General features: G+C 34.7%; 1 protein-coding gene across 1 annotated transcript; it reads right to left on the bottom strand.

The window, feature by feature from the left end:
- Positions 1-203: 203 nt before the first annotated feature.
- On the bottom strand, positions 204-20020 carry CCDC172 (coiled-coil domain containing 172). The gene is made up of 8 exons (XM_074874049.1): positions 19942-20020; positions 19619-19704; positions 16123-16239; positions 14545-14710; positions 12473-12574; positions 11409-11511; positions 1093-1180; positions 204-236 (listed from the first exon to the last, which is right to left on the bottom strand). Exons 1-8 carry the CDS (start codon positions 20018-20020, stop codon positions 204-206), a joined length of 774 nt encoding a protein of 257 aa, XP_074730150.1.
- Positions 20021-25361: the final 5341 nt, after the last annotated feature.

Here is a 25361-nt window from a genome sequence, read left to right as displayed (position 1 = left end):
TGTTGAACTTGAGGATTAAACACAAAAACCCCACCAATTTTAAATTAATAAAAATTTATTTTAATGAAAAGTAAAGGCAGATAGAAACTGTGGTTTAATCAAACAAAAAAGTAGAAGCAACACTGATAGAGCCTGAGTAAAACGGTGTTGAAATACTCAAAGACTAGCTTCTATGACACTCCATATCATATGCCACATATTATTCACTTCTCTGAAGACTTTTTTTGTGATAGATTCTGGAAGAGAGAAATAATTGAAATATAGAAAATGAAATCTAGTGAGTTCAGTGTGTTCTTTACAGAGAAGTTTTTAAACATTGAGCTGGTTTTTTTTGTTTGCTTCTGAAGTTTGAGAAGCATGATGAAATTAACAGATAAAGTACAAGTAAGTTACATTCCTCCAACAGAAACTTGAAACTGATCATAAAAGTGAGTAATACAAATTTCCCATGTCTGATATTCTGCTCTTGATGCTAGTGGCAGCTGCATCTTCATACAACTCAATCAAGGGCTCTGAAATAAACTTTTAAAATCCCCTTATTTCCAAAAATGGGTGTTCAAAATAATTTTTCTATTTGTATTCTTACATAGACTGACAAGGAAGAAATTTGAAGTTAGGATTGACATTTAGACACAAAACATACTTTATTAAGTTTTTGTAAGGAATTTGTGAATGGACAAAATAAAACATTAAATAAAAGGATGCTATTATCATCCTATTTCTCCGTATTCCTGTCTTCTATTTAACTGACAGCTGGATAAAGATTAATTTAGCTCCTAAATGCATAATCATTTGCAGATTTCAAAACACTAATGATTAGTCCTAGTCCCTCAAACAGGTCTTTCTTGTGCTACAAATGTATCTTAACATTCTTGTCTGTGCTTCCTTTTTCTGTGAGAAATTATATTCCTGGACATTTGGAAATAATAGGCTAAAATGAATGAGTATTGGAGTGAACCTGCAATGCAGGGATGTTTGGCTGTGTACATAGTATAAAAAACTGCTTATCTAAAACCACTGCTAATCATCTTAAATTACACCTTTAAAACTAAAATTATCAAACAGTTAAAATACATAATGAAAATGGAATACCATTTGCAGAATTTCAATTTCTGTTCGAAGAGTCTCAGAGATACTTTCCCAATCATCATCTTTGCAGTTTTCCAGTTCTTTCTTAAGCCTGCGTCCAAAACCAAATAAATTTTCAGATCAGAGAACAGTTGCTTGGGTAGCTATTTTTTTCAGCTTTGCTCCCAATTGTCAGTTTGACTTATGTGAGAAAACCCTCATTGATCTATTTGCATGATCAGGATTTGTTTGCTAATTTTGTAATTGGCAGTTTTATATGCTGCTCTCTGCAATATTCCTGGATTTCATTCAGCAGTGGCAGTTGTGATGGCAATGTGAAGAACTTCAGAAAATGACATTTTGGGTTTTTATAAAGTATATCTTGACTAAGTACTTTGTTAGACAAATTTCTGAACCATGTTGTTTTCATAAACCGTGAAAGATTTATGGCCTCGTTAGTCATCATTTTCCTTATTTAAACATGTGAATTTGAATGTTGATACTTAGGAAGTACCATATGTTACTGTTCTTACTTTCCCTGGATATCTACTTGTAGCCGCTGGTGGAGACAGAATACTGGATTGGATGGGTCCTCTGCCTGAGCCTGTGCAATCATTGCTCCATGCCCCTCCACAGACTCCTTTGCTGTTGCTGCTGTTCTCTCCCCGCTGCTCCTATTATTTTTCAGTGCTTACTGACTGTTTCCCAATAATCCCAGCCAGGAATCCTTCAACTTTTCTACAATAAGGACTAATTTTAATACAGCGATTTTTGCATTCAAAAGGTTATTTAATCCTGCTAAAAGGAGACACCTAAATTTTTGCACATCAGTGACTGTAGTGGTTTAAGTCAATACTCAGTAGGGCAAGAGAAATCTATGCCAGAGCTTTTAGTAGTCTGATGAATTCAACGTGATGAGATTATACTGAGTTTTTCCATGGCTGTCATAAGAAAAGCATAATGAGAAAGCTGAAGTTGCTTACCCTTAATACAGTTTCAATTAATACAGTTTCATGTTAATACAGTTTCAGTTAATATAGTTTCGTGTGAATATTCTGGGACATATAGACAGACTTAAAAAAAGGAAGAAAAGTATATATTCTGCTTATTAAATATCTAAAGTACTGCATCAAAGCAGGACCTTGTTTATTCTGAAGTTGAAAGAGGGAGGTAGCAACCATTTTTTCTTTTATGTACTGTAATGGGGAATAAATTATTTAACCCTATTATATAGATGATGCACCTCTTTAGCTGTCCTACAGCAGATAGAATTTGTTTTCTACACAAGAAAATGATCTTATTAAAAGGTATAGCTTCATATGAGAGGAATAGCTTAGTCACTATGTGGCATTAGAATAGTAGCATAAGACTGTACCGTAAGTTCATTTTCCTGTTCCTGTGGAAAATGTAAATATCTCACCATCAATATGGAAACATATCATCTCTGTGTGTTTGTAGTACAAAGGAGTAAATGCTCTTTCAGGAGTATTTCTCCTGCATTCATAATACATACAAGTGTTCAAACAAAAAGAAATTTTGAACTACACTTTAAGAAATTAAATATACACTGTACTGTAGTACAGTGTTAGTTTACAGACCATTTTCTTTGAGAGAAGTTCATTTCAAGGTCTAAGATCAGTTTCTGATCTTGATTAAATCGGCTTAACTTCGTTGCCTTGCCTCATTGTTTTTTCCTTATGTTCTCTGTTAGTGTGATGTAAGAACCCTATTTTGTTTAAGACAACAAAAGCCCTACTTTGTCTAATTTACTTTAGACATAGTCTGTTAATCTCAGAAAAACTGCTCTCTCATTGTCTTCCACATTGTAAAATTGATGCATAGTCTTGTTTGCTAGTTGTCAGCTAAGAGTGATACCATTCCATGTTAGGTGTACACTAAGGATAGAACAACCAGAAGATAAGCAGTAAGAGTTGCTTATCTGTGTCTCGGGATTGTGAATTAATTCCTGTTGACGATGTGCTTTCAAACTGTAATATTTTGCATATGGATTTTAAAATTTTATTTAAAATATTTTATAAAACTTTTAAATGTGGTGACAGCACAACTCCTTACAGAGCATGGGGTAGCGGTGATAAAAGACATTAGTTCAAATATGGTGTTTTATTTTTACATTAATCAATTGATTCTGCTTTCAGGTCTTCCTTTTTTCTTATTTAGAAGCTAGATAATTACAGTGTGTGCTAGGAATATTATACTCGCAAAACAAGGGCTGTCTGTTGGGTTATAGTCTACACAATTAATGCATTGGGGACTCCTGAGTTATTGAATAAATGATGAAGTTTTACCAGAAGGAATGTGAGACAATAGAACTATTCAAAAAAATGCTTAACCTGGAAGCAGATTTAGTTTTTTCATTTTACATTTAAGATAAGCAGGATATTCATATTCATCTTTCCACTATCAGATTGAATGTGCAAACCAATTATTCATGAAACTATACCATCTAGATGGTAGACGGTACCTTTGGAAATGGAAAGAGATGTACCTTTTGCCAGAACAAGAGTTAATATGACAATTATATCCTCCTTATAACTATGATAAAAAGCAAATCTCTTAAAAAAAAATTCTGACAAATCACATTAGCATTTGGCCCTCCATGTCCTTTGTTTTTGTTTTATTTTTAGCATTTTGTCTCTTTGATGACAATAAAATTTATTTTTAAAAAAAGTCATTGCACTGGATTAACAGTGTATTGGTAAATTACAGCATCACAGGTAATGGGCTCTAATGAACAGCTGGAGTTGAAATGCCGTATTTGTGAAAGAAGATTTGACTATACCTTTGAAAAACATTCAAGATAAATAGCGATAGCAAAACCTAGCCTTAAATCAAGTAGGTGGGACAACAGCATCAGCATTTTTTTGGATGCTAGCTTGCCCTACGCTGAGCTTTGCTATCAGTGGTCCATTTTCCATTACTCTCAAATGCTAGAAGTGACAAAGAGATGAAGAAGGAGGAGATCACTGAAGATGATCGATTTTGCAGCTTTGAAATGAGCAGAGCTATTAAATGTTATTGGCATTTGTGGTTGATACACACTATTCTTGAATTTCAGCTGTATATGCAGAAGGTAAATAGGAAAAATAATTGTGAAATCAATACACACTGGTATTATGAATTGAACTATGATGAAAATAATGTTATTGTCAAACAGGTTTCTCTGAAAATCATCCACAGATTCAAAGTACTGGATCAAGACTTCAGTAGCCAAAACTCGCATTCCAAGAATAATTTTATGTAAAGAGGTCTCAAAGAAGAAATAGTTTGCGTAGAAGGCAGGGGGAATATGTGTTTTTAGACCCTTTTTTTCTAAGTGGGGATGAAAGAACCTACTTGGCTATTGTTGGAGCTGCAGAAGGAGCAGGCTGTCTCTTAGTTATGGTTTGCTGAGACAAGTAAAACATTTTTTTCTTCTTTTCCTTCTTGTCTTTGCCTTGGTTATGACCACTATTTTATTTTTTAACCATAAATACAAGGGAAAACATTAGAGTCTATTATAAAATGGAATTGCTTGACACTGCTATATGAGGCATAGAATTTATGGTACAAAATGAAGTTCCCTAAGAAGTTATATATATAAACTTGAGAGTATGTATGTTGATTTTCCTGAATTTTATCATAAAGGTCAGGAGAAATATTTATCAAGTTTTAAGACTTTATAGAGACTGAAGAAAAGTATAGGAGACTTTGTTTTATTGTCTCAAGCCAAAGGAGAGCTAACACATTGAGGCCATTCAGTCTCAGCTCAGTACTAGGACTAAATTAATGTGTATATTTCTATAGTGAGAGCAAGATTTTGCTGAGTATTTACAATTTGCTGACACTACTAAACAGAAAATGCTATTGATACAGCTGAAGAAGTCAATAAATTTCAGACTATTATCAATTGATTGAGGAAGGGAGAAAATGAGTCCTAAATGGAATTCAGTATCTCAAAACATAAATTCAGGCACTTGAGTTGAACAAATAAATTATAAAAGTATGTGCTTGATGGAGCAGAAATAGAATAAAAATTAAGAAGGTGATGTAGTAGTAATAATAAAGGCTCACAATAAGATGAAACATGAAAGTGAACCGGGTACTGGACTACATAACAATGGAAATTAAATGTAAATTAAAATAAATAGAAACACCTTAGGTAAAATAAGAAAATTTCAGCTTTTACTGTTCTGGATCAAATGCTGATTGTAAAATACATAATTATAATTGATTAAAGCTTGTATTTTGTGAATGCTATCAGGCAACTATTTATAAAAGTTGTTATAGGTCTTGAAAAGTGTGGTTTGTTTTTAGCTTTTTATTAAAATTTATATTCCCCAAATACATAAAACATCACAAGAAGTCTTGAAGGAATATCTTATTATAGATGAATAAGTGTGGAAGTTTAAGGCACACTGAATTAAAGTGCACTTTTAGGATGAGATTTGCTTTTGTGCAGACAGCAAACCAAAGTTAGATGGACTACTTTCCATAGGAACTGTAAGAACAAGTTACACAGGAAAGGAAAAATGTACAAACATCAAAGATGTCAGAACTGAAATGTGTTTCTAGGGGTCAATAAGATTCCTATTGAAAGGGAGGGAAAATGAATATGGGTCAATGACCTTTCTAGTTCAGATATCTTGATTTTTCTATTATACAGGAAAAATTAGATCTCAATATGGACATATTAATACAGCTACTCTGTTGCTGAAATTAGTGTCCCTATAATGTACTGCTTTGCTTCATGTGAACTATATCATTTTCTCAGAGCTAGAAAGGATTTAGAATTATCCTTATTTCCTTCTGCATTATGGGCTCTTCATTCTCTCTTCATCTTCCAGGTTGAATGCATCTTTCTTGAGAAGTAGGTGAGAGATTTGTACACAGTATTCTTACACTGTCATTTTTTGTTGGAAATACTTCTTGCTTTTATCTTTTCCACAGCTATATTTACTTTTGATGTTTATAGTCGTTTTTAAATTACATAGTGTGCTCAGGCCTTTCTTCTCCTTTACTTCCAGGTACCTGTTATTGAAGTCCTTAGTTGTGTATAAGTACATAAACTTGCACAGTATATAATTATATTCCTCCTCTTTTTTAGCAACTTCAGTCTACCAGGTCTAGAGTTTTCCAATTGTTTTACACTATTGTCTTAAAACACTTTCTATTCTGAAGTAATTATTTAAAACATTAAGCAAGAACAGCTGTGACTGTAGCTACCTTCTTCCATCCCCAAATTTCTTTTTTCAGATTTATTACTGTTGTTACTATTACTCATTTCCTTACTCAAAATTTTAATAGGTCTTCCCCAGGTTAACTAGTAGTTTCCCATGTGAGATAACTTCAAATACTTTACTAATGTCTAGATGGATGGATTTGTATTTTTTTTGTCTAACCAATCGGTTCTTTTATCAAAGAAAGATATCATTAGTTGGATTTGATCTACTTCTTGTAAATCCATACTGCAATTTATAATGGAAACCTATTTTAACATAATTCAAACTATAATAGTTCCACTAGGCACTGCTATTAAAAAGAAAAGCTTAAAAAATCGATGAGGGGATTGTCATTAAAAAACTCATTTTGAACCACATATATCACTCCAGAGATTGATAGTTGTTGATTATAAAATTTAACATAAAATTAAATTGCAAATACTATTTTTTTTTTTAAACCACAGAACCATGCATAGCCTTAGGCAGACTGCTGTTAGCGTGAAACATTTGTTCAGCTCTAATGAACATATCTTCTGTATGATTTGTATGAAAGAAAGCATTGCTTTTTCCTTCCTGATTTTGATAATGGAGGGTTTTTTTCTGTATTATGAAGTATAAGAAGCAATGGTATATTTACAAAGTAAGCTGACCATGCATTTCCCTTTCGCTACTGATTTTCTGAAGTAGAACAGAAATTTAGGTTTCAAAGAAACATTTTATCTTCAGTCTAAATTTAGAAAAGTGTGAAAAATATTTTAGGTAGAAACCGTCTGTTCTTAGTCTAAGTAAACTTTAATTAAAATTATTTCTAGGTTGCTTTACATGAGGCAACACAAATTTAAAGTTAAAATGTGAAAGAAAATAAATAATTAATACAGTAAGTAATTATAATGAATATAATAGTGAAATGACATAGCTAGGAATTTACTGGTATCAGTCTCTGCTGGACTCTTGTATTGTTCCACTTAAGTGATGCTACTTGCTACCTGCCAGGGAAATATGACTCGAGAGCTGATGCCAAAGTTCTTTCCTGCTGTTTGTGTTTGGGGTTGGCATTGGCAGAACAGATGATTAAAATAAGGCTTTTGATTTTAATTGCAGATCTTTTCTGGAAAAAAGCTCTCTTAAATATTTCTCTGAATTACGCACCTGTATCATGAGACCTACAGTTTCCAGTGTGCCTACTTTAAGGAAGACTAGAGTGTCTTATCAATAATTATATCTGTGCTTAACATTCAAATTTTGGTTAGCTTTTTCTTGTATCTGCTGTGTATTAGAACAAGCCTATAACTGCAGCACCAAGAGCTGTTGGAATTACTGGTGTGTGCTTCTCATGACCTTTTGTAATTCTTTGATGGATTTGGGAGAAATTTTATGAAACTGCAGACATCGTATAGGGCATTTTTCTCAGATCAAAGATGAATTGCTGTAATTTGAATTAGCTGGCTACACTCTTCAGCTGAAATGCAATTTACTTTAAGATATATACTTAATTGTAATGAAGATTCTTGCCTTGCCAGCTACTTTTGATATTGATTTTTAAGCTGGGACTAGGTATGTGGTACAATAACAGACTTACAGGGTGATCTGGGAGCTACATATATCAGGTTATTGATGCTGACTGTCTCTCACATTTGTTCTAAGGAAGCATTAAAAACATTGGCATTTTTACCATTTAAAGAATGGTGTGGTTTCCTGCTCTGTAAAACAACAAAAAAAATATCAAATTTTGTTCTTATTTCATAGAAAATAATATATAATTGTGTCAAAATATTCTTCTCTTTACTGAAAATCATATTTATAAAAACTAAAATTCTATTCTTGCAATAGATTCCTTATGGGGAAAAAACCCATACTGATAGGATAAAAGGGTTGTTTCTCAAACAAAGTAGGTTCAGTCGCATTGATTTTAACATGACTAAAACTGATTCCTATTAAGATATACACTGGTATATGCAAGATTGCATTAATTGGCACTTTGGCTGCAAAAGGTCCCTTGCAAGTGCCAAAGGTGTATCTCGACTGTCAGGACCTGGTTCACCCCAGGTGCCTGGTACTTTAGTTTTTCTCACTGACACTGCATGAATTCTTCTTTATTCTCAGATTCCCTTCAGAGGGTACCCACAGGAGTGGACAGGATAGTTCGCTCAAGGATCTGCTCCAGAGAGACTATTGGCATGGACTCCATCAGCATGTGTTCTGCTGCAGCAGCTGTGGTCCCTCAAATACTTCTGTGGCACATCATAGGGCATGCAATGCACATGCTAGGTATTGTAATTTTGAACCAACACTCTGCTGTGCTGGACATAACTCCTTTAATTATTTCATGCATTTTGAAAGGAAAATATATGTATATACATGACACTATACCTTAATGTCACAGAGACACTACAAAGGGACCAGAGCAGATATGATCTCATCAAATGCTAGGCAGTGTGGAGGTGACTGGTTTGTTGCAGATAATGCTGCCTCTGAGCAGTGTAGGCACAAGCCAGTGCTTATGTATTGATCTATGGGCTGTGGAATCCACAATGATAATTGGTTCATTGGATAATTCAGACTGGAAGAAAAGTCAGGAGGTCATCTAGCCCCATGTCCTTCTCAAAGCAGGGTCAGCTACAAGGTCAGAGCAAGTTACTCTGGGCTTTATCCAGTCAAGTCTGAAAACCTTCAAGGATGAAAACTATGCAACCTCTCTGGGTAACCTTTTCCTTTGCTATACTATCCTCATGATAAAATGGTTTTTCCTTAAATTCATTCTAAACCCCTCTTATTTCAACTTCTGCTTTTTGCCTTTTGTTCTCCCGCCATGCAGCATTGTACAGATCCTGGCTCCATCTTCTTGATGACCTCCTTGTAGGTACTGGAGGGCGAGCAGGTACCTCCAAGCGGGACTATTTATATACTGCACTGGTCATAGCACATAATACTTTAAATTCCCTTTCATTTTCTTAATTCAGTAGTCCAAACCAAGAAGTGATGAGTAAGTTTTGGGGGAAAAAAAAAAAAGAAAAAAAAGAATTGCTAGTCTTATGAGTCTGCTAAAATTGGGATCATTTTAAAGAGCACAGCACTATGACATACAGAAGTAGACCAATGAGGATCGCCTGCTTGGCTCTACTGAAAAGCAGAATCTATTAGTGCTGACATGGAAGTACAGTAACACAGCTATGTTGCTTCTGGCATCTGAGTTAACTTATTTGGGTCCATCTCTCTCTCTAAAGCATTGAGCTTTTTGGATCAAAAGCAAGTGCAAGATAAAAGTATAATTTAGGTAAATCTGTCCTAAATTTTGTCCAGCATCTGAAACGAAAAAATATTTCTATGTAAAGAATATTTCTTCAATATATTATTACATGTCAAGAGTGCTTGCTTTTTTGTAATAGCAGTAATAGCAGTAGGAGCACTTTATATTTTGTACTATGTGCAATTATCAAATAATGTAAGCTTATCTTGACCATAAAATGAGACATTTTATGAAATAAAAACTTCTCATCATCCTTCTTGCTTTGGTTATAAATGACACTTTCTGGCTTTGTAGTTCATAGAATTTAATGTTTTATCCACTGTTGCGTTTTCCACCCAGATAAAACCAAAGTATCCTTCCACAGAGCTGCGAGTTAATTTCACTATGTAGAAAGACAGACCTACATGGGTTTGAATTATTTGCCTAGGATCTCATAGCAATCAGTGGCAGAACTGGAGATTAGTAATATAATGTTTGCTACTTCTGTACCTCATACACAGGAAGCCTGTTACAGAAAACTAATTACACCAATTTGGATATTAAGTGGAATCATGGCAGTAAACTACTCCAAGGGAAGTATGTTATTTAGAAGGAAGTTGACAACCTCATGTATCACAAAACCTAATATATCACAGTGAAATGAATAATGTAAAGGAGTGAATTATAACATGTTGTTTTACAGAATTGCTGCTGTTATTATTATTTACACTGTCTTCTATGTATATGTTGAATGCAAAGTTTTTGCTACTGTATGCAGATTTGTGAGCTAATTAATTTTTATGCTGAGGGAATTTTGGCCATGTCTCAACACCATGTAAGAGGTTGAAGAGAGTTAGTAATAGGGCTGATATATAATTTTCTTTCAAAAACTGATATTCAGCAAAAAATGGGCCACCACCAAATTGTCTTTCAGAAAAATGCTCAGGGTTCTCTGCAAAATTTTATTTTTCTATTGAAAGTTTTCAGAAAAAAATACTGTATTTATTTCTGTCAAAACCTCAGAAATGTATAGGAAGAAAAATGTGATGGTAACAAAAGTTGTGTTTTCCCTAACAATTTCTGTTAGAGAATATTTTGGACCATCGTTTCTAGGAGTTCATTTGCATTGTCTATTAAATATTTTTAAATATCCATAGGCACTTTCATCTGGAACACCATAAAATAGGAAAAAGATGGGTAATTCCATGATATGGGGCTTTCTGCATTGGAAGATTTTTGTTGAAAATATTACATTTTTTCTGTATAGTAAAAATGTAAATGTCACATTTAAACAAACTGACAAGAAATGAGTCATTACCACTCAGTTCCTGTGAAGCAATATTCACTATTAAGAGAGAATGTGCAAGGCCTTCTGGCTTGGTTAAATCTTCAAAATTTTGTTTTAAGCTAGCTTAATTAGAAGACAAACTAGAACTGATGGTAGAGATCATAGAGAAAACAAATCCACATTTAGCAGCTTCAATACAAGGCCCACCTGAACCAAGGAGGCTATTGTGGCCAATCCACTCCATCTCAGTGAGGCTCTGAGGAAGGTTGTACAGCCAGTCAGCAGAAGCACGTATGGCATTGGGCAGTTCAGCAGTACTCTGTGTCCCACCACTATTTTTACGAAAACTTAAGAACTAGCCTTCCACCCAAGGAGCAGTCTTTTGGTCTTCCTCCAAATTTGACTGACTTCCTTGCAAACACTCAGTTTTTGGTTCATTGGAGTATGCATGTAAGGGTGAAAGGCTGTAATAAACAACAGGAATTCATGTTCTCTGATTTCAAAGGAATATTGTACAAGAAAGGTAAAATTGTTGTTGCTACCAGGACTGGTCTGTAGTTACAGAGCTAAAATTAAATTTAAGAACTTATTAACATGACACTCTTACCTTAAACATTCAGGATCAGTCTGAGGTTTTTCAGTGACTTGGACTTTTTCTGCTTCCAAGTCTTTTGTCATTTTTTCAGCCTCCCTGATTACTTTCTCAAGGTCTAAACATAAAATATTAATTACCTTAGAAATATATAGTAATCACCCATATTCAAAGACTTCCTACATTTTCTAAATTTATCTTTTCTAATATTTCTTCATGAAACTGTTTGTAGCATCAAGGCATCTGAATAAAGAACATGAATTGTTTTATTGTTCTAATTGCTATGCATACTGCAAACTTATAGAAAATTTAGTTTGTTTTCCCAAACAATTCATGACCATATTTATGGCCTGTCTTTCTTAGCTCTCTAACTGTAACATGTTATTTTCACATTTGTAAAAACGTTACTAAACCACTTCTAGAATACATTTTTTAATCCAAATTTCAAAATCATTCCTATTGCTTGTGATCACCCTTGACACAGAACTTTTCTTGGTTCTCTCTATCTCTTTTTAGTTTTTACTTTTATAGGGTTTCCTGTGTATTTGACACATTCCTCTCAGCTTTGTGTGTAGACTTCTGTTTTTTGTGCACAGACACACAAATGTCAGTAATGAGATAGCTGAATTTACAACTCAGAGGTTTAGCACCTAGGCCAAATCTGTTTCTATCAGTCCAAGTCATGTTGCTTGTTAAACATTTGAATTTTAGTGATGTTCTTTAATTATAGGTTAATGGTCTATAAACAATATTTATATTGATTTTAAGTTCACTTTGAAAGACTAAATTCTCCATTTAAGTATATGACTTACCAGAAAAAGTAAAAATTTATTTTTCATATATATAGCTTATGATTCAGCAACTCTGTAGACCTCAGTATCACTGACATTTAAAATAAATCTTACTGAAATCCATATTTGTTATAAACATGTTTTTAAATGATGTATTACATAATGTAAAAATGTATTAAAATCTTGTTCCTATAATTTCTTTTTCTTGAGAAAAATAACTTGACAGATTTTTCAGAAGCATTTGTCAAGCCACAAATAATTATCATAACAAGTGATTATCAGGCACACCTTTGAGTTCACTTTGGAGAGTAAATAAATCCTGCTTTAATTCATTCTTCTGCAGCTGGAGTGCATTTAACTGAACATTTTTATGTTCCATCGACTCCATTTCTAAGAAAAAATATATTTTAAATTAAAATCCATTGCAGTTTTAGTCTTCCTGATATAATCCTAAATATTCTTAACTACTTCTACCAATCTTCAGCTAGTCAAAAAGAACCTTAAATATAAAACTAAAATCAGCTAAAATCAGTCATATAAACCCCACTTCACAGCAAATTATGTCATATAATGTATTCATAACTATGAAATAAAATTATTTTTTAATGTTGTTTGACATATTTTGTTGACAGGGCATAAAAAGATTATTTTGCTTTAGAGTTACTTCAACTAGAAAGAAAGACAACATTGAATAGGTGGTGAACAGACACCTCTCTGCAGGACTGAAGAAAACCTTATTTTGTTTAGTGTTATGGTCATTTGAACCTGACATCGACAGCATCTGGAATTAATTGTGATTGTTTCCCTAACGACTGGAGGTCCTCACATAATTTCCTTGCTAGGAGTTACTCAAACTTTTCTCTTTAGTGCTCAGGAGTGTAGAAAAGACAGACAAGTTGTACTTCAAAAGAGATGCAATTTAAAAGAATGGAATCAAGACAATAACCTAGAGGAGAACGTTAGTTGCCTTTCATGTCCCACTGATCATTTGACTGATCAGATCTGCCTGAATATGTAAAAAATAATCATTAAAAGTAACAGTTTCCACCAAATACAGACTTTTTTTTTCAGTTGTAGATCAGACTCAGAGCACCAGGAAATACAGAAAGAGGGTGCCACCAAGTACAAACTCAAACAGATAGTCACATTTCAGTAACTTTGTAGATACCGGGAATTCAAAGTGCTGGTGCTTGATGAATCAGAGAATCATGAGACTGGAAGGGACTTTGAGGGGTCATCTACTGAATTCCTCCTCCTGAAGGCAGGATCATCTGTCATTTCTGACAGATGCTTGTCTAACCTGTTTTTAAAGACATTTGGTAATGGAGATTCCCAATTCCTTTGGTAATGGCATCTCCTAAAGCAGAGGGTTTCAGTTGTTCACTGTTCTTCTTAGAAAGATTTCTAAACAGCCAGCCAGACTCTCTCTTATTGTGGTTCACACTTGTTACTTTTTATTCAGTTCACTATAGGTATGGAGAATATATTAATTTCCTTTTTACAGAATCCTTTAACGATTTGAAGACTGATACCTATCTTCCATCAGTCTTTTCCTTCATAGGTTAAATAGTCTCAATTCTTTTATTTTTTTTCCCTTCTCATGTTCTCCAGACCTTTGATCACTCTCACTGGTCCCATGTGGATTCTCTCCAGCTGGTTCACATCTTTTCTTGAACTGTAACATCCAAAACTAGATGCACAGTAATCCAGCTAAGAGTTTAACTGCCCTAAATAGAGTGGAGGATTATTTTGCATGTCTTCGAGGTCAAAATCATGTTTATGTCTCAGTATGGTGTCGGCATTCTGATGTCATTGACTCATGTTCAGCTTGTGATCCATGATGACTTCTATTTCCTTGCTGAAGGATTGTTTTCCAGTCTGAGTCTCTGTTCTGAGAAATCTCATATTCTGTATCTTAACTCAAAGATAAAGTTATACTGTGGTAGTAAAAGAGTCCTACAAGACATCTCCGCATATAATTCTTCTGAAGCTAAAGAAATGTACATAGCTCAACCATAGGTGATTATAAACAGTGCAAAGCTAATACAGTGCACTATGCAGGACAGTGCACCTCCGTGCTGGTTGACATTAGACATTGGGAGCCACTTCTGCAGGTCTGCTTCTTCTCCTCACAGTGCTCATAGTCAGAAAGAACTGAAGAGAATAGGGAGCAGAAGAGGTTTTAATTATGCTTGTGTAATGTGGTATGATGTCAGACCATACTCTTTCAGTTTAGTACTGAGAGGAAGTTCCAGACAGCAAGGGAATGGAATTAAGGTTATGTTTTGCACAGCTATATTTTACTGATTTGTATTCTTTCTCTGGTAATCCAAGATAAAATAGTTTAATATAAGACTTACCATTTTTCAACAGAGCTGCCTCATTCTCTAAATCATTTATTTCAGTCTTGACTTTTTTTTTAATCAGAAGATTTCTATTACTTGTTAGTCCATACTCATTGTTAAACTCTGTTACTTCTCCAGTAAAATTATCTTCCTCTTCAGTCATTTTTCTCTTTGCATCTGCCTGAAAAAAAGAAAGGGAATGTTGAAGTCAAGAAAAAGAAAGTCTGTCAAGCTAGGAAAACTGAAACACACTGTTGTTGTTTATCCTTAAACTTACAGTATAAATGTAGTATATTTACTTTTCCTGACTTACAAGAACATGAAAATGGTCTACATCTCTATCATTTTGTCTGTTGTTTTAACCTTTCTTTTTTTCTGAAAAAGTGAAGGATCTATTCTCAATAATAAAACATTTTAAAAATCACTACATTACATTATACAGTTGTGCCAGCAGTTTTTCAGTTCAACTCTTCATTGATATTAGTAGAAAGTTCTGTTTAAAGTCAGTAGCATAGTATGGCCACTCTTTTTTTCTAGATTGTTAAATGAAATAAAGCTGTTGTTTATTCCTCTGTAGAATGCAGACTTACTTTAACTCCCTCAATAACAACCAGGAAAGCTATAGTTGATAGGAAGTCACTGTGTCATTTTCTGGAAAAAATATTCTAAAGAGGAAGGCAATATTAAACTCTTAAAAAAATCTTAACTGATTACTAAATTAAAGTGACCCCTATATACAGGAAGAAAGAAATAACCTGTATATCAAACTTGACTGGTTACAATTAAAAGAAACTTTACATTTCTTCAAGGGATATTTAGATTTATGACTAAATAATTTTTCTATGATACTTACAATATTTATTTTTCTTTTTTTCTTTGTATACTTAAGATTGGGAATGCTTTGGATGCTGAACAAATATTACTTAATTAAAAGGATATCTGTCTAAAGATTTAGGGTTAATACTGGTGATTTATACTGAATGTTTAAAATTTAGCTCTGTTGATTTAAAGTACAAATACATACATATGCAGAGAAGACTACTCATCTGTGGCATTTCTTAATATCTACATGTGCAAGGATCCACAATGAAGTAAGAGGGAGGCAATATTCAGGTTAGCACAAGAGAGAACTGAAAATCTTGTTGTCTGTATGTGTTGCAAGTAGCTATATCTGTCTGCATATGTAACAAGTGTCTAGCATCAAAGACATTGTGTGGTATGGCAGGATTCCTCAAATGTGGGGTTGACCTCCCTGAGTTTTTCCTTTGATTCTTCTCAATATGATTTATTGTGGATGAGGCTTAAGGTGAGATCTTCCTAGTTTTCTTTTACAAAGGAAATATGTCAGAATTGGAGTTCAGTCATACAACAGCAGACAGAATGTTAAACAGATAAACTGCAGCATGCATTACCTTAGATCATGGTTTAAATTAAAAGTGAGAATTTATCTACATTTGCTTTGCTAAGTATGCTAGAGTAAACAAAAATAGTATTTTCCAGATTTAAAGCATTACTTCTTCCATATTTTCAAACTTTAAAGCTGACTACTCTCGTACGTACTCTCATGTCTGAATACCATAGCTAGAAACATACAAGGATTTTAAGAAGACTGCTTTTTTGATTAGTAAGTTCAGCTTTCTGTTTTTCTAAGCTGTCTTCACGTTTCTTCAGAATTTCTAAGTAGAACTGTTTTTCACACAGATGTTGAACCTTCCAAGAAAAAAAAAGGTTATAAAGTAAGTTTGGTGTTTTATTGTTTCATATACTTTGATATTATACATAAGGATCTTGGTCCTATTAAAACACAGCTGCCATAGCTGCTGGACTAGCAAAAGCATAACAGCTCTTTTTTCCCCCCAGTAATCTTCCAATATACCACTAAGCTTTTGAAAAGTATCCTTTCTTTAAAAAACACGTTTAGTGCTGGTCCATCTATCTAACATGGCATTTTAAATTCTGCTCAGTTTAGGAGAATTTTTTTCAGGTTAAAAACAGGAAAAATATTGATCACATGGGATCTTTTACCCACCATAATACAGTGTCCTCCATCTAATTGTGTAAAGCTCATAAAATACCAAATCAGACAATAATATCAGAGGGACAGGGGTCCAACATCATTGTTCTGACTGAATGGCTGTACACATCATCAACTCTGCAATGCTACTACTGCATATGTGAAGAAGGAAGGGATATGCTCATATTTTTCTGAGCACAATTTCTGGAATTGTTAGCCAAGGAAGTGTAATGGAAATTAGCTCATTGGTAAAAGACAGTTTGACCATAACCCCACAAGCCCCAAACTTCTATTTTGCATATAGTTTTATTTTTATTAATTTAAAATAGTAGTTTATCTGATAGAAGGGTATGCTGTTCAAGTATTGCATTTTCAAAATTTGCTGAAGAGTTCTCAGTTTTCCAGCACATCTACTGTATCATTGTCTAACCTAAGTTAAGATATATGGTAGGATAAACTATAACAGCAGATAAATAGGGAACAGCTAAGTGTTGAAGAGTCTTAAAGGATGAGAATCATTCATCTGATGAAGTGGAGAAAAGGAGGTCAAGAGAATGACTCAGACTGTAATACTCAGAAAAATGAGTAGGGAAAGTAAAGTTAGCAGAATTGCCCACAGACTGTAAAGGCACAGGGTAAGTATCAGGGAGTAAATGGAATAGTCAGGCTGATATGTGACTGTTTGTGTGTGCAGAAGCAGAAAAGACCAAATAATAGTGATAGTACAGAGGTAAAAATGAAAAGATTGTAAAATGCAATAATGTAGATGATTTTGAAGAGGGTGCAGATGAAATGCATCTGATTAAAAAAGGACGATACTGGAATCAAATGCCCTAAGACTAGAATGTGAGAGTTGGGAAGGAAAGGGTCAGATTTTTCCCTTATTTGTGATATGTCTGACATGTGAAGTTTCCAGAAAGTGCTCTTCTCAGGAATATTTATTTTACATATTAATTCAAAGACAGTAGATAGTCTTATACCACTGTATTTATATTACTGAACATAACTAGCTGCAGTGTAAATTCTCCATCTGTAAGATGTCAACTTAATCTATGCATTTACAACAGATTTTTTTTTAAGAAATCATTGAGCCATGAAAAGCAAAATGCTATAATTCGGGTTGTAATTACATGCTTCCTGATTTTACAGAACAGAGTTAAAAAATAGCATTTCCTAGGAATCTTTGATTGACCACAGGCAGCCTCTGTGAAATAGATGTCAAAACACTTTTGAACTCACTCTCATCTGCTTGGTTAGGCATAAGCTGCTGTGCATGCATGTGCTTGGATATGTATGGTTAGAAAGAAGTGGAGTTATCTGGTGCTGGATAAATTGAACAGCATTAGCTGAAGAGCATTATTTAGTATTATTTGAATTACTTTAACTATTGTAGACATATGTAAACTTAATTCCTGTACTGAAAAATAAATTTAAATAATTTCAATAACTATATAATCTTTAAACCTAAATACAGTCTGATTGAAATGCATTTTCCCATTCCACTTGTTTTCTCTATCATTTCTTATCTATAAATGAATCAATGTCAGACTAAGAGACCAAGTCAAATGTATTTTTGTGGACACCAGTGAGAATATTATTAATCCTGGTGGGTAAAGAACATAAGATTTAATGAGGAATACTTCTTCAGCTCTTCCCATCAGTCATTTACAATAACAGCTCTACTCTTGGGACCTTCTGTATCTACCACATAAACCTTGATTATAAATCACAATCCATCAATAACAAATTAGTAGTATAAACATAAAATTGTGATGTTCATAAATAAATTTATGAGCAAGACTACAAAGGGCTTTACCTAATAAGCAACACCCAGATATAATCTGTGTTGGTTAAATAAGTTACTATTTTAAAGCACTTTTGGGCTCTGAGATTGTGGCATGCATAACTGCAAGCATGTGAATAACTGCTTGCATGATTATAGTCTCAATTTGCAACCAGTAAATATTTGTAAATGAGTTCTCTTTTATTCTGACCCCCTTGCAGTAATGTTGATATTTTTTGTATATATTACATAGTCTTTTAAAAAAGGCAGAAGAGCCTGTTTTTGGAAGGATGAAAATCATCCCCCAAACATTTATTTTCACAGCTAGGTGAGGCAGTCCTCCAAAGGTTCTTGAAGATGTTTATTTAGGTGATAGGCTACAACAGTTCTGACTTCAAAGGAGGCTCCATATGCTTTCCTGTTGTGCATACACATTCTGCCACCGCAGATACTTAAGAGCACAGGGGATGATATTTAGACTTCATTTTCAGGCACAAGAAAATGGATTTTTAAATCATTTGTAACCACAGGTATTAATGGTGAAAAGCTCTGCAAAACTGGAAGCTTAATCTGAATATATGCCTGCAGTTTGGTTAAATGGAAAGCATAATAAAATCTTAAAAACACTAAATAGATTCAGAAACTTTCCTCTGTCTTCACTGTCCCTAGAAAAACTCTTAGGCCTTGTAAGCCCTAACTGCGAGCCCAGGCTCACAGGAAGATCTTTAGTATATGACTTAAGATCCTGTGAAGTAAACACAGGGAATGTTTCCGTATATTTTCTGTGAAAGGCTTTTAATGAATGGCAGTGGGCAACAAAGGAATGGTTTCCTGGCCTCTGAAGGAAGGTGCTACAACAAGCTCCAGGACTGTTAAGACAGGGCCATTCACACCGTACAGCTGACGTCTGGTGGCTGTGAACAGACTGACCTGACATGGTGGTCCGCTCCCTGCCAGGGTCTATCTGCAGAGCAGGACTGACTTTCATGTGCACGTGTGCTGTCTCCAGTGCTTCCAGATTTTGGAAGCGTTATCTGGAAATGTTCCTACCCCTGAGGTGAGCAAGTCCCTGAACATAGCCAGGGGCCAGTCTGAACGGTGAGATTTGTGAGACGGGAAAGACCTTAACGACCTTTTTTCACTACAGTTTAAGTTTTCACAACGCTGTGTTATTTGGTAGGTGAAGCACACTCCTTGAAAGTGTTTATGAATCTATTCCTGAAAGAACAGGTCATATATTTGTAAATAGAATGTATTTCATTATTATGTATACTATAAACATGCCTGCTTACCTTAGTTTCTAATTTCATTTTTGCAGTGCTCAGCTCTTCTTTTATCTGGTTAATTTTTTCATAACTTCTATTTATATCGACTTTAGCTGCAACACAACAAAAACCTGTAAGAACATGTGCTCAGTTTGTGAAAGTTACATTCTTATAAAAACATACCATTGGCAAGAAGCAGCCAGCCCGGCTGCCTGCCAAGCTTTCACTGACAAAGGTCCCCTCACGGCAGCACAGTGCAGACACCCTGCTTTTCCCCCAGGAAATGGAGAGGCCATTAAGCGTGGTCAGCGCTGCCGCCGGACCCACAAGATGGCAGCCATGGGGCAGACCTTGTTGAATGAGGTGCCTCTTCTCCCTCGCCTGCTTCTCTGTGAACTCTATTTGCTGGAACAAAGCATCCAGGTTCATTTCTGTCTTCTCGTGGAGTCTGTGGGTTCTTTGGGTCTTGCTGTCTTTGTGGAGAGCTGGTTGATTACAGCGGGGATACCCTAGAGGAAGGTGGCCAGTCAGAGCCCTTCCCTCAGGGCTCTGTGCCCTGACAGGCCTTGGCTCCAGCCTCTGGCCTCTGCCTCTCTGGGGTTGGGAAAGAAACTCCAGACCCCAGGGGGAAGCGACTGTGGTAGACGGGACACAGCTGAGGAGGAAGAGCTGACAGAATGGGACGTGTAGGATGTAGAAAGGTGTAGGGGGGTGAGAGTGAACCTCTCAGGCAGAGGGAAATGTGGATGGCTGGCTGGGCGAGCTCACATGGGAAACACAGGAGATGGAAACAAGCAGGTAGAGAAGCAGCACAGTAGCAGCAGGATAAAGAAGATATTTGGCTAGGCAAAAGGCAGCTGACACTGAATCTTGTCAAACTTGTGCACATTTGTGAAACACTGGTTCTGAATCAGTCTGGGGAGTTTTGATCAAACAGCTCTGACTATATTTCTCTGGGACCACATGCTTTATACTTGTTTTGTGTTGTTCAGAAGCTGTTTTGTTTACCCTTTCCTTTTTCTATGGCGTGATCACCATTCTCTTTAAATATGATATCTGATCAGATTTGTTTGTCTTTTGAACATTGATGTCTAATCTTAGCATTTAAGGAAGTAGGCTAAAATCTGCTATCATACAGAAGATGATAAAGCTGCCCACATAAAACTTAAGTAATAGTGATCAGACTCAGCTGTGTTTCTCTATTAACGTAAAATGACAAGTGTTTCTGTTCTAGTTGGTCTCAAGAAGCAAAGATCATAATGTAGCCTGTTGTACGCTCTTCTGGAGCATACTTGTCTATGAGTTTACTATGCTCTGAGCTTCTGCAACTTTCTATTTTGTAACTGGATGGTACACCTGGAAATGTAAATACCCAGTTGAAAATGTAATTCATATTACAGGGTTTGTTTCTACATCTTGAAAAGGATTAACTATGCTCCCCACAGGGAATACCTATGTGAAGTTGGCCTGTTTGCTTTGAGGAAGAAAAAGCCTGGAGGAATGGAACTTTATACCCTTCCAGCCTTTTTAACATTGAAAAAGATTAGGATTATTGACAGTTCTGCCTTGTTAAAGAGTTTTCCTCAGAGGAGATACTGTCTTAGAATAGACTGCAGCAGCAAAGTTCAGAAATTAGAAAGAGAAAATCTTTCACTGCAAAAACCAGAACAATATACATGAGAGTACAAATCTCTTGTTAGTGAAAAAGCTGTTCTAAGAATGAAACCGAGAATTCTGGAAAAATGTTATGTTACAGCATTTACTGCTTAAAAAGCACCATGTTATAACTAATAGTGTGCTATAAGATGGTGCTTTTTAAAGAAAAGACGTTGCTTTGTCTAAAAAAGAAAATGTGCGTTCTGATGAAATCTAAAAACCTGAAACTAGCACATTACATTGCAGGAAATGCAATTATTTTTTAAAATGGAACAAAGTGCAACTGAGGGAGATGAGTTCACAAAAGTGAATTTAGAAAATGTTTCAGAAGTGAAGCTTCTTACCCAAAGGCCAGGCAGATGAGTCAAACAGGAACATTTGGTGATTGAGACAGTGATTTGTTACACAGGTCTGATGAGCGAAAAAGTCATTTTACAAAATTCAAGAAAATGAACTGCTCTATCAGTGGATCAAGGAGCAAATAAAATGAAAAGCTTTCTTTGAAGTTTTTGAGACTTGACTGCTTTTGTGTTTCAAACTGAGAAAGCTGCTGTAGGCTGGGATAGTGTTCAGTGTCTCTTATTAAAGAAACGACTGTGTTTTGTGGAGGGTGCTTCAGTGCCTCTAATTACAGCAAAGGAACTGCTCTCCCTAGAAAGAAGAGTCTGGCTCCAACTATACTTCTCACTGTCTGAGAATGACCATTCAGCACGATTAACAGTTCTGTAAAAGATTCCTTTAGAGAGTAAAAAATTTCAGAGGGGGACAAGTATTTGACATTAAGCTTCATAGCTTTTGACTCCTGCAGCTGTTTGTCATGTGTCTGATTTTTACATGGTAAATCACTCACAATAATAACCGGATTCTATAAAGTAAACCATGCATGGAAATATATACAAGTGTTTTCAGAATCAGGATCAAGGCCATTACTTCAAAGGTGTGTAGTTGCCTGGCTCCCATGGAAATGGATGAGATGGTGTGAACCTAAATGTTTTGTAATAAAAGTAAAATGTGAATTACCTTTGCTCAACTCCAACATTTTCAAAGTATAAGATCTTTTGTAAATCACTGGCTGTTAGAAAGGTGACTTTAATTTCATTCTGTCGGTCATATCAGTACATCCTAATCTTAATCTATATCTGTATCTTAATCACTGTGTTGTAATCAGGTCATGTCTTTCTAGTGTACTTCAAAATTAGTAATTGCCCTTTGTAATCAGGCTGCTGTGCTAATAGTGAAGTTTCTTCTACAAGTTTATTCTCTGGTTTGTGTAGGAAGAAGAAAAGAAAGATTTTGTTTGTAATTTCAAGTCATTATAAAAATATTTATGAGTGTAATTTATTTCTAAATCATATGTGGTCAGATTGTTTCAAAAATTGTTTTTCTGAAAGCCAAACATGAAAAAGGCAAAGGTAAAATGTGGCAGGATGAAGCTTAGATGATGCAATATAGTCTTCACCATAAAAAATGTATAGTAGAAGCTAGAAATTATAGGATTATAGTTACAAATATATTTCGTCTTTTTTCTTAAGCACTGTTAGTATCGTTTTTTCCATATACAAACTCTACTGCTTACTTTTGAAATGTGTTTATAGCAAACCTTCTTTCCAAACTACATCTCTTTGTCTTCCTTTGCTCTTGGTGGTCTTTGTATTTGCCATCTCTTTTTGCACTAAAGTTTTTCTACTCTACACGAAGGAATAAAGCCAAATTATTCTGTGTAATAAATTGATAGCTATCATTTTATGTTCAGTGCTGAAGTCTGAGTTATCCTTTACTGGGAAATAGCACATATACATGTGTGTGTGTGTATATATATATATAAAATAAAGAGGGAGCACTAACCACTTGAAATGCAGTGTTCGGCAGCAATGCTGATGGAGAGAGACCACAATTAGTGAGAAACCCATTAATTATTTGGCATAAGTAAGCATAAAAAATAGCAGATTTATTCAAAATTAATTTTATAATGTGGCTTTCAAAATCAAAGCTTTAGCTCTACTATTTTAAAACTTCATTGTTAAAACACAGCAAGAATTGAAAAGTGGCAACATGTAATAAAGTGGTTTTAATGCAAATCAAGAACATTTTGTGTGGTTGTTCTCCCCCTCCCGCTGGCCACCCATTGCACCACAGGGGAGGATGGAGGTGTTCTGCCTCTTCCATTGCCTGCTTCCTGCCCAGGATGGCTGGGATGGGGAAACACAGGAACAGCAAAACAAGCACTTGGTGATCTCTGTTTGAATATATTTGAGTTCCTAGTAACAAAAAGAAAAAAAAAAAAAGGAAAAAAAAAACCCTCAACAACTTCTGAAAACCTAGAGCAGGACAGCAGAGAAGAGGAATATTAAAATGCAGTAATAACCTATAATTTATGACCTATCTCTAATTTCCTGAGGAACTCAGGTTAAACACAGTCTAGTTATTATCTCTGGAAGAGTGAGAGCAAACTGCTAACCCACAGGCTGGAAGCTCTCCATTTCTAGTAGACTGCTCAGCAAGGGACTCATGAAAGGACACTGTTTTCTCCCTGTAACAGGGAGGAAATAAACTACAAAAATTCCTATAATAAAATATAAAATAATGAAAATGTAGAAATAAAACCCTGGTATGCAAACAAATACAGAATCTTTCTCTGTGCCCCAAATCCTGTTTCTGTCTGTTTTTCCAGATGACGAAATTGTGAGTTAGCAGAAAGCCTTGTGTGTTTATAATGTATTAAAAACCACAGTAACTTCGTTCTCCCCCTAACAAGTCTGGCTGCAATGGAGAATTAGCTATACTCTTTTTCATTTTGATAGGAATGTAAACAACTTCACAACAGATGTTCTTTATAAGGACAGAGCCTGCTATTTGCATCGTGATATCTCCGTTTGAGTCTTATATCCAAGATTTTGTTTAATTCCATCTGGAAGGCCTTCACTGGATCCCTTTGGGTTACAAAAGCAAATATTACTCTTTTATGGTTTTAAATCCAAGTTTTCCGTTTTCTTTGGTTATAATCGCACAGCACCTGCTTTCTTTGCTGATTGTTAACTGTGCTGCTATATAGGTATCCCCATTGTTCCTCTGTAGTGTTTTGGAGTCTTAAATATATTTCAGTTGTCTCTTTTACTGGATCTAATAGTCTATCCTAAAACTTTTTACTCTGCTATTCTGTAGTATTTGGATAAGTAACAAATGAAGTTCTCATTTTGAACCATTTATCAGAGCTCTTATTTATCTTGGCATAATGGTAGTAACTTTTCTAATGGAGAAAGAATTTTTAAGATCTGGAGTGCATATCACAGTACAAAATATTGCTTTGGCTTTGCATTGTCATAGTAAATTTTCTTAATTATTTGGCTGGAAAACTACAGTTTGTTTTTCATTAATACTGGTTATCACTAAGTTGGCACTCAATGGAAGCTACAACAGAAACTGAAAAAATACTTTTTAGATTTTAATTGTATCTTCCATTTATAAAAGAGATTGGCTTTTTTTGTTTTTTTATTTTGTATTCGCAGAAATGAAAATGAAATGGAAAGTTGGAAAGTTCTATAAGAAGATGGGTGCCATTAAATCTTCTGAATAAAGGCCTGTTAAAGAAACATTTTGAGGAGCGGGACTTTCATGCAAGAGATGTAATCTTGGATTTAAATACGTTAAAGAATCTGTTGAAAATTCATTTTAATCAATTAAGTATGTTATATTTCCTATAACTATATAACACCAGTATGCTAGTTTATCTCTTTTTGTCACATAAATTCTATCTTAATCATAGAAAAATCGTAATGAACACTGAAAGTAATTCATAGAAATTACTTTCTATTACTAACATAGAAAGTAATAATTTTACAGTTAGGTGATCAAAGTAAAAAAAAAAATTTTTTTTTCATTTCAGTTGGTTCTCACAAGTTCATATACAATGCTGCTAAATTATTAGATGAGCCGCTGTCATTATTTCTTCTAAAATATTTCAGGAGATTTTAAAATGCTTTGCTCTTTAAGCTTTATTTTTACTTGATGCTGCAATTATAGGAGAAAAATATGTGTAGATGACTGAAATGAAATGAAACTGCTTTATTGTCTTTATTCATAACAGGAGCATTATTTAGTGCTAGGTTAGATAACT

This window comes from Strix uralensis, chromosome 7 (assembly GCF_047716275.1).
Source record: "Strix uralensis isolate ZFMK-TIS-50842 chromosome 7, bStrUra1, whole genome shotgun sequence".
Lineage (NCBI taxonomy): Eukaryota > Metazoa > Chordata > Aves > Strigiformes > Strigidae > Strix > Strix uralensis.
Note: the sequence above shows the minus strand (reverse complement) of the source record. Positions and strands in the feature narration are given on the sequence as shown.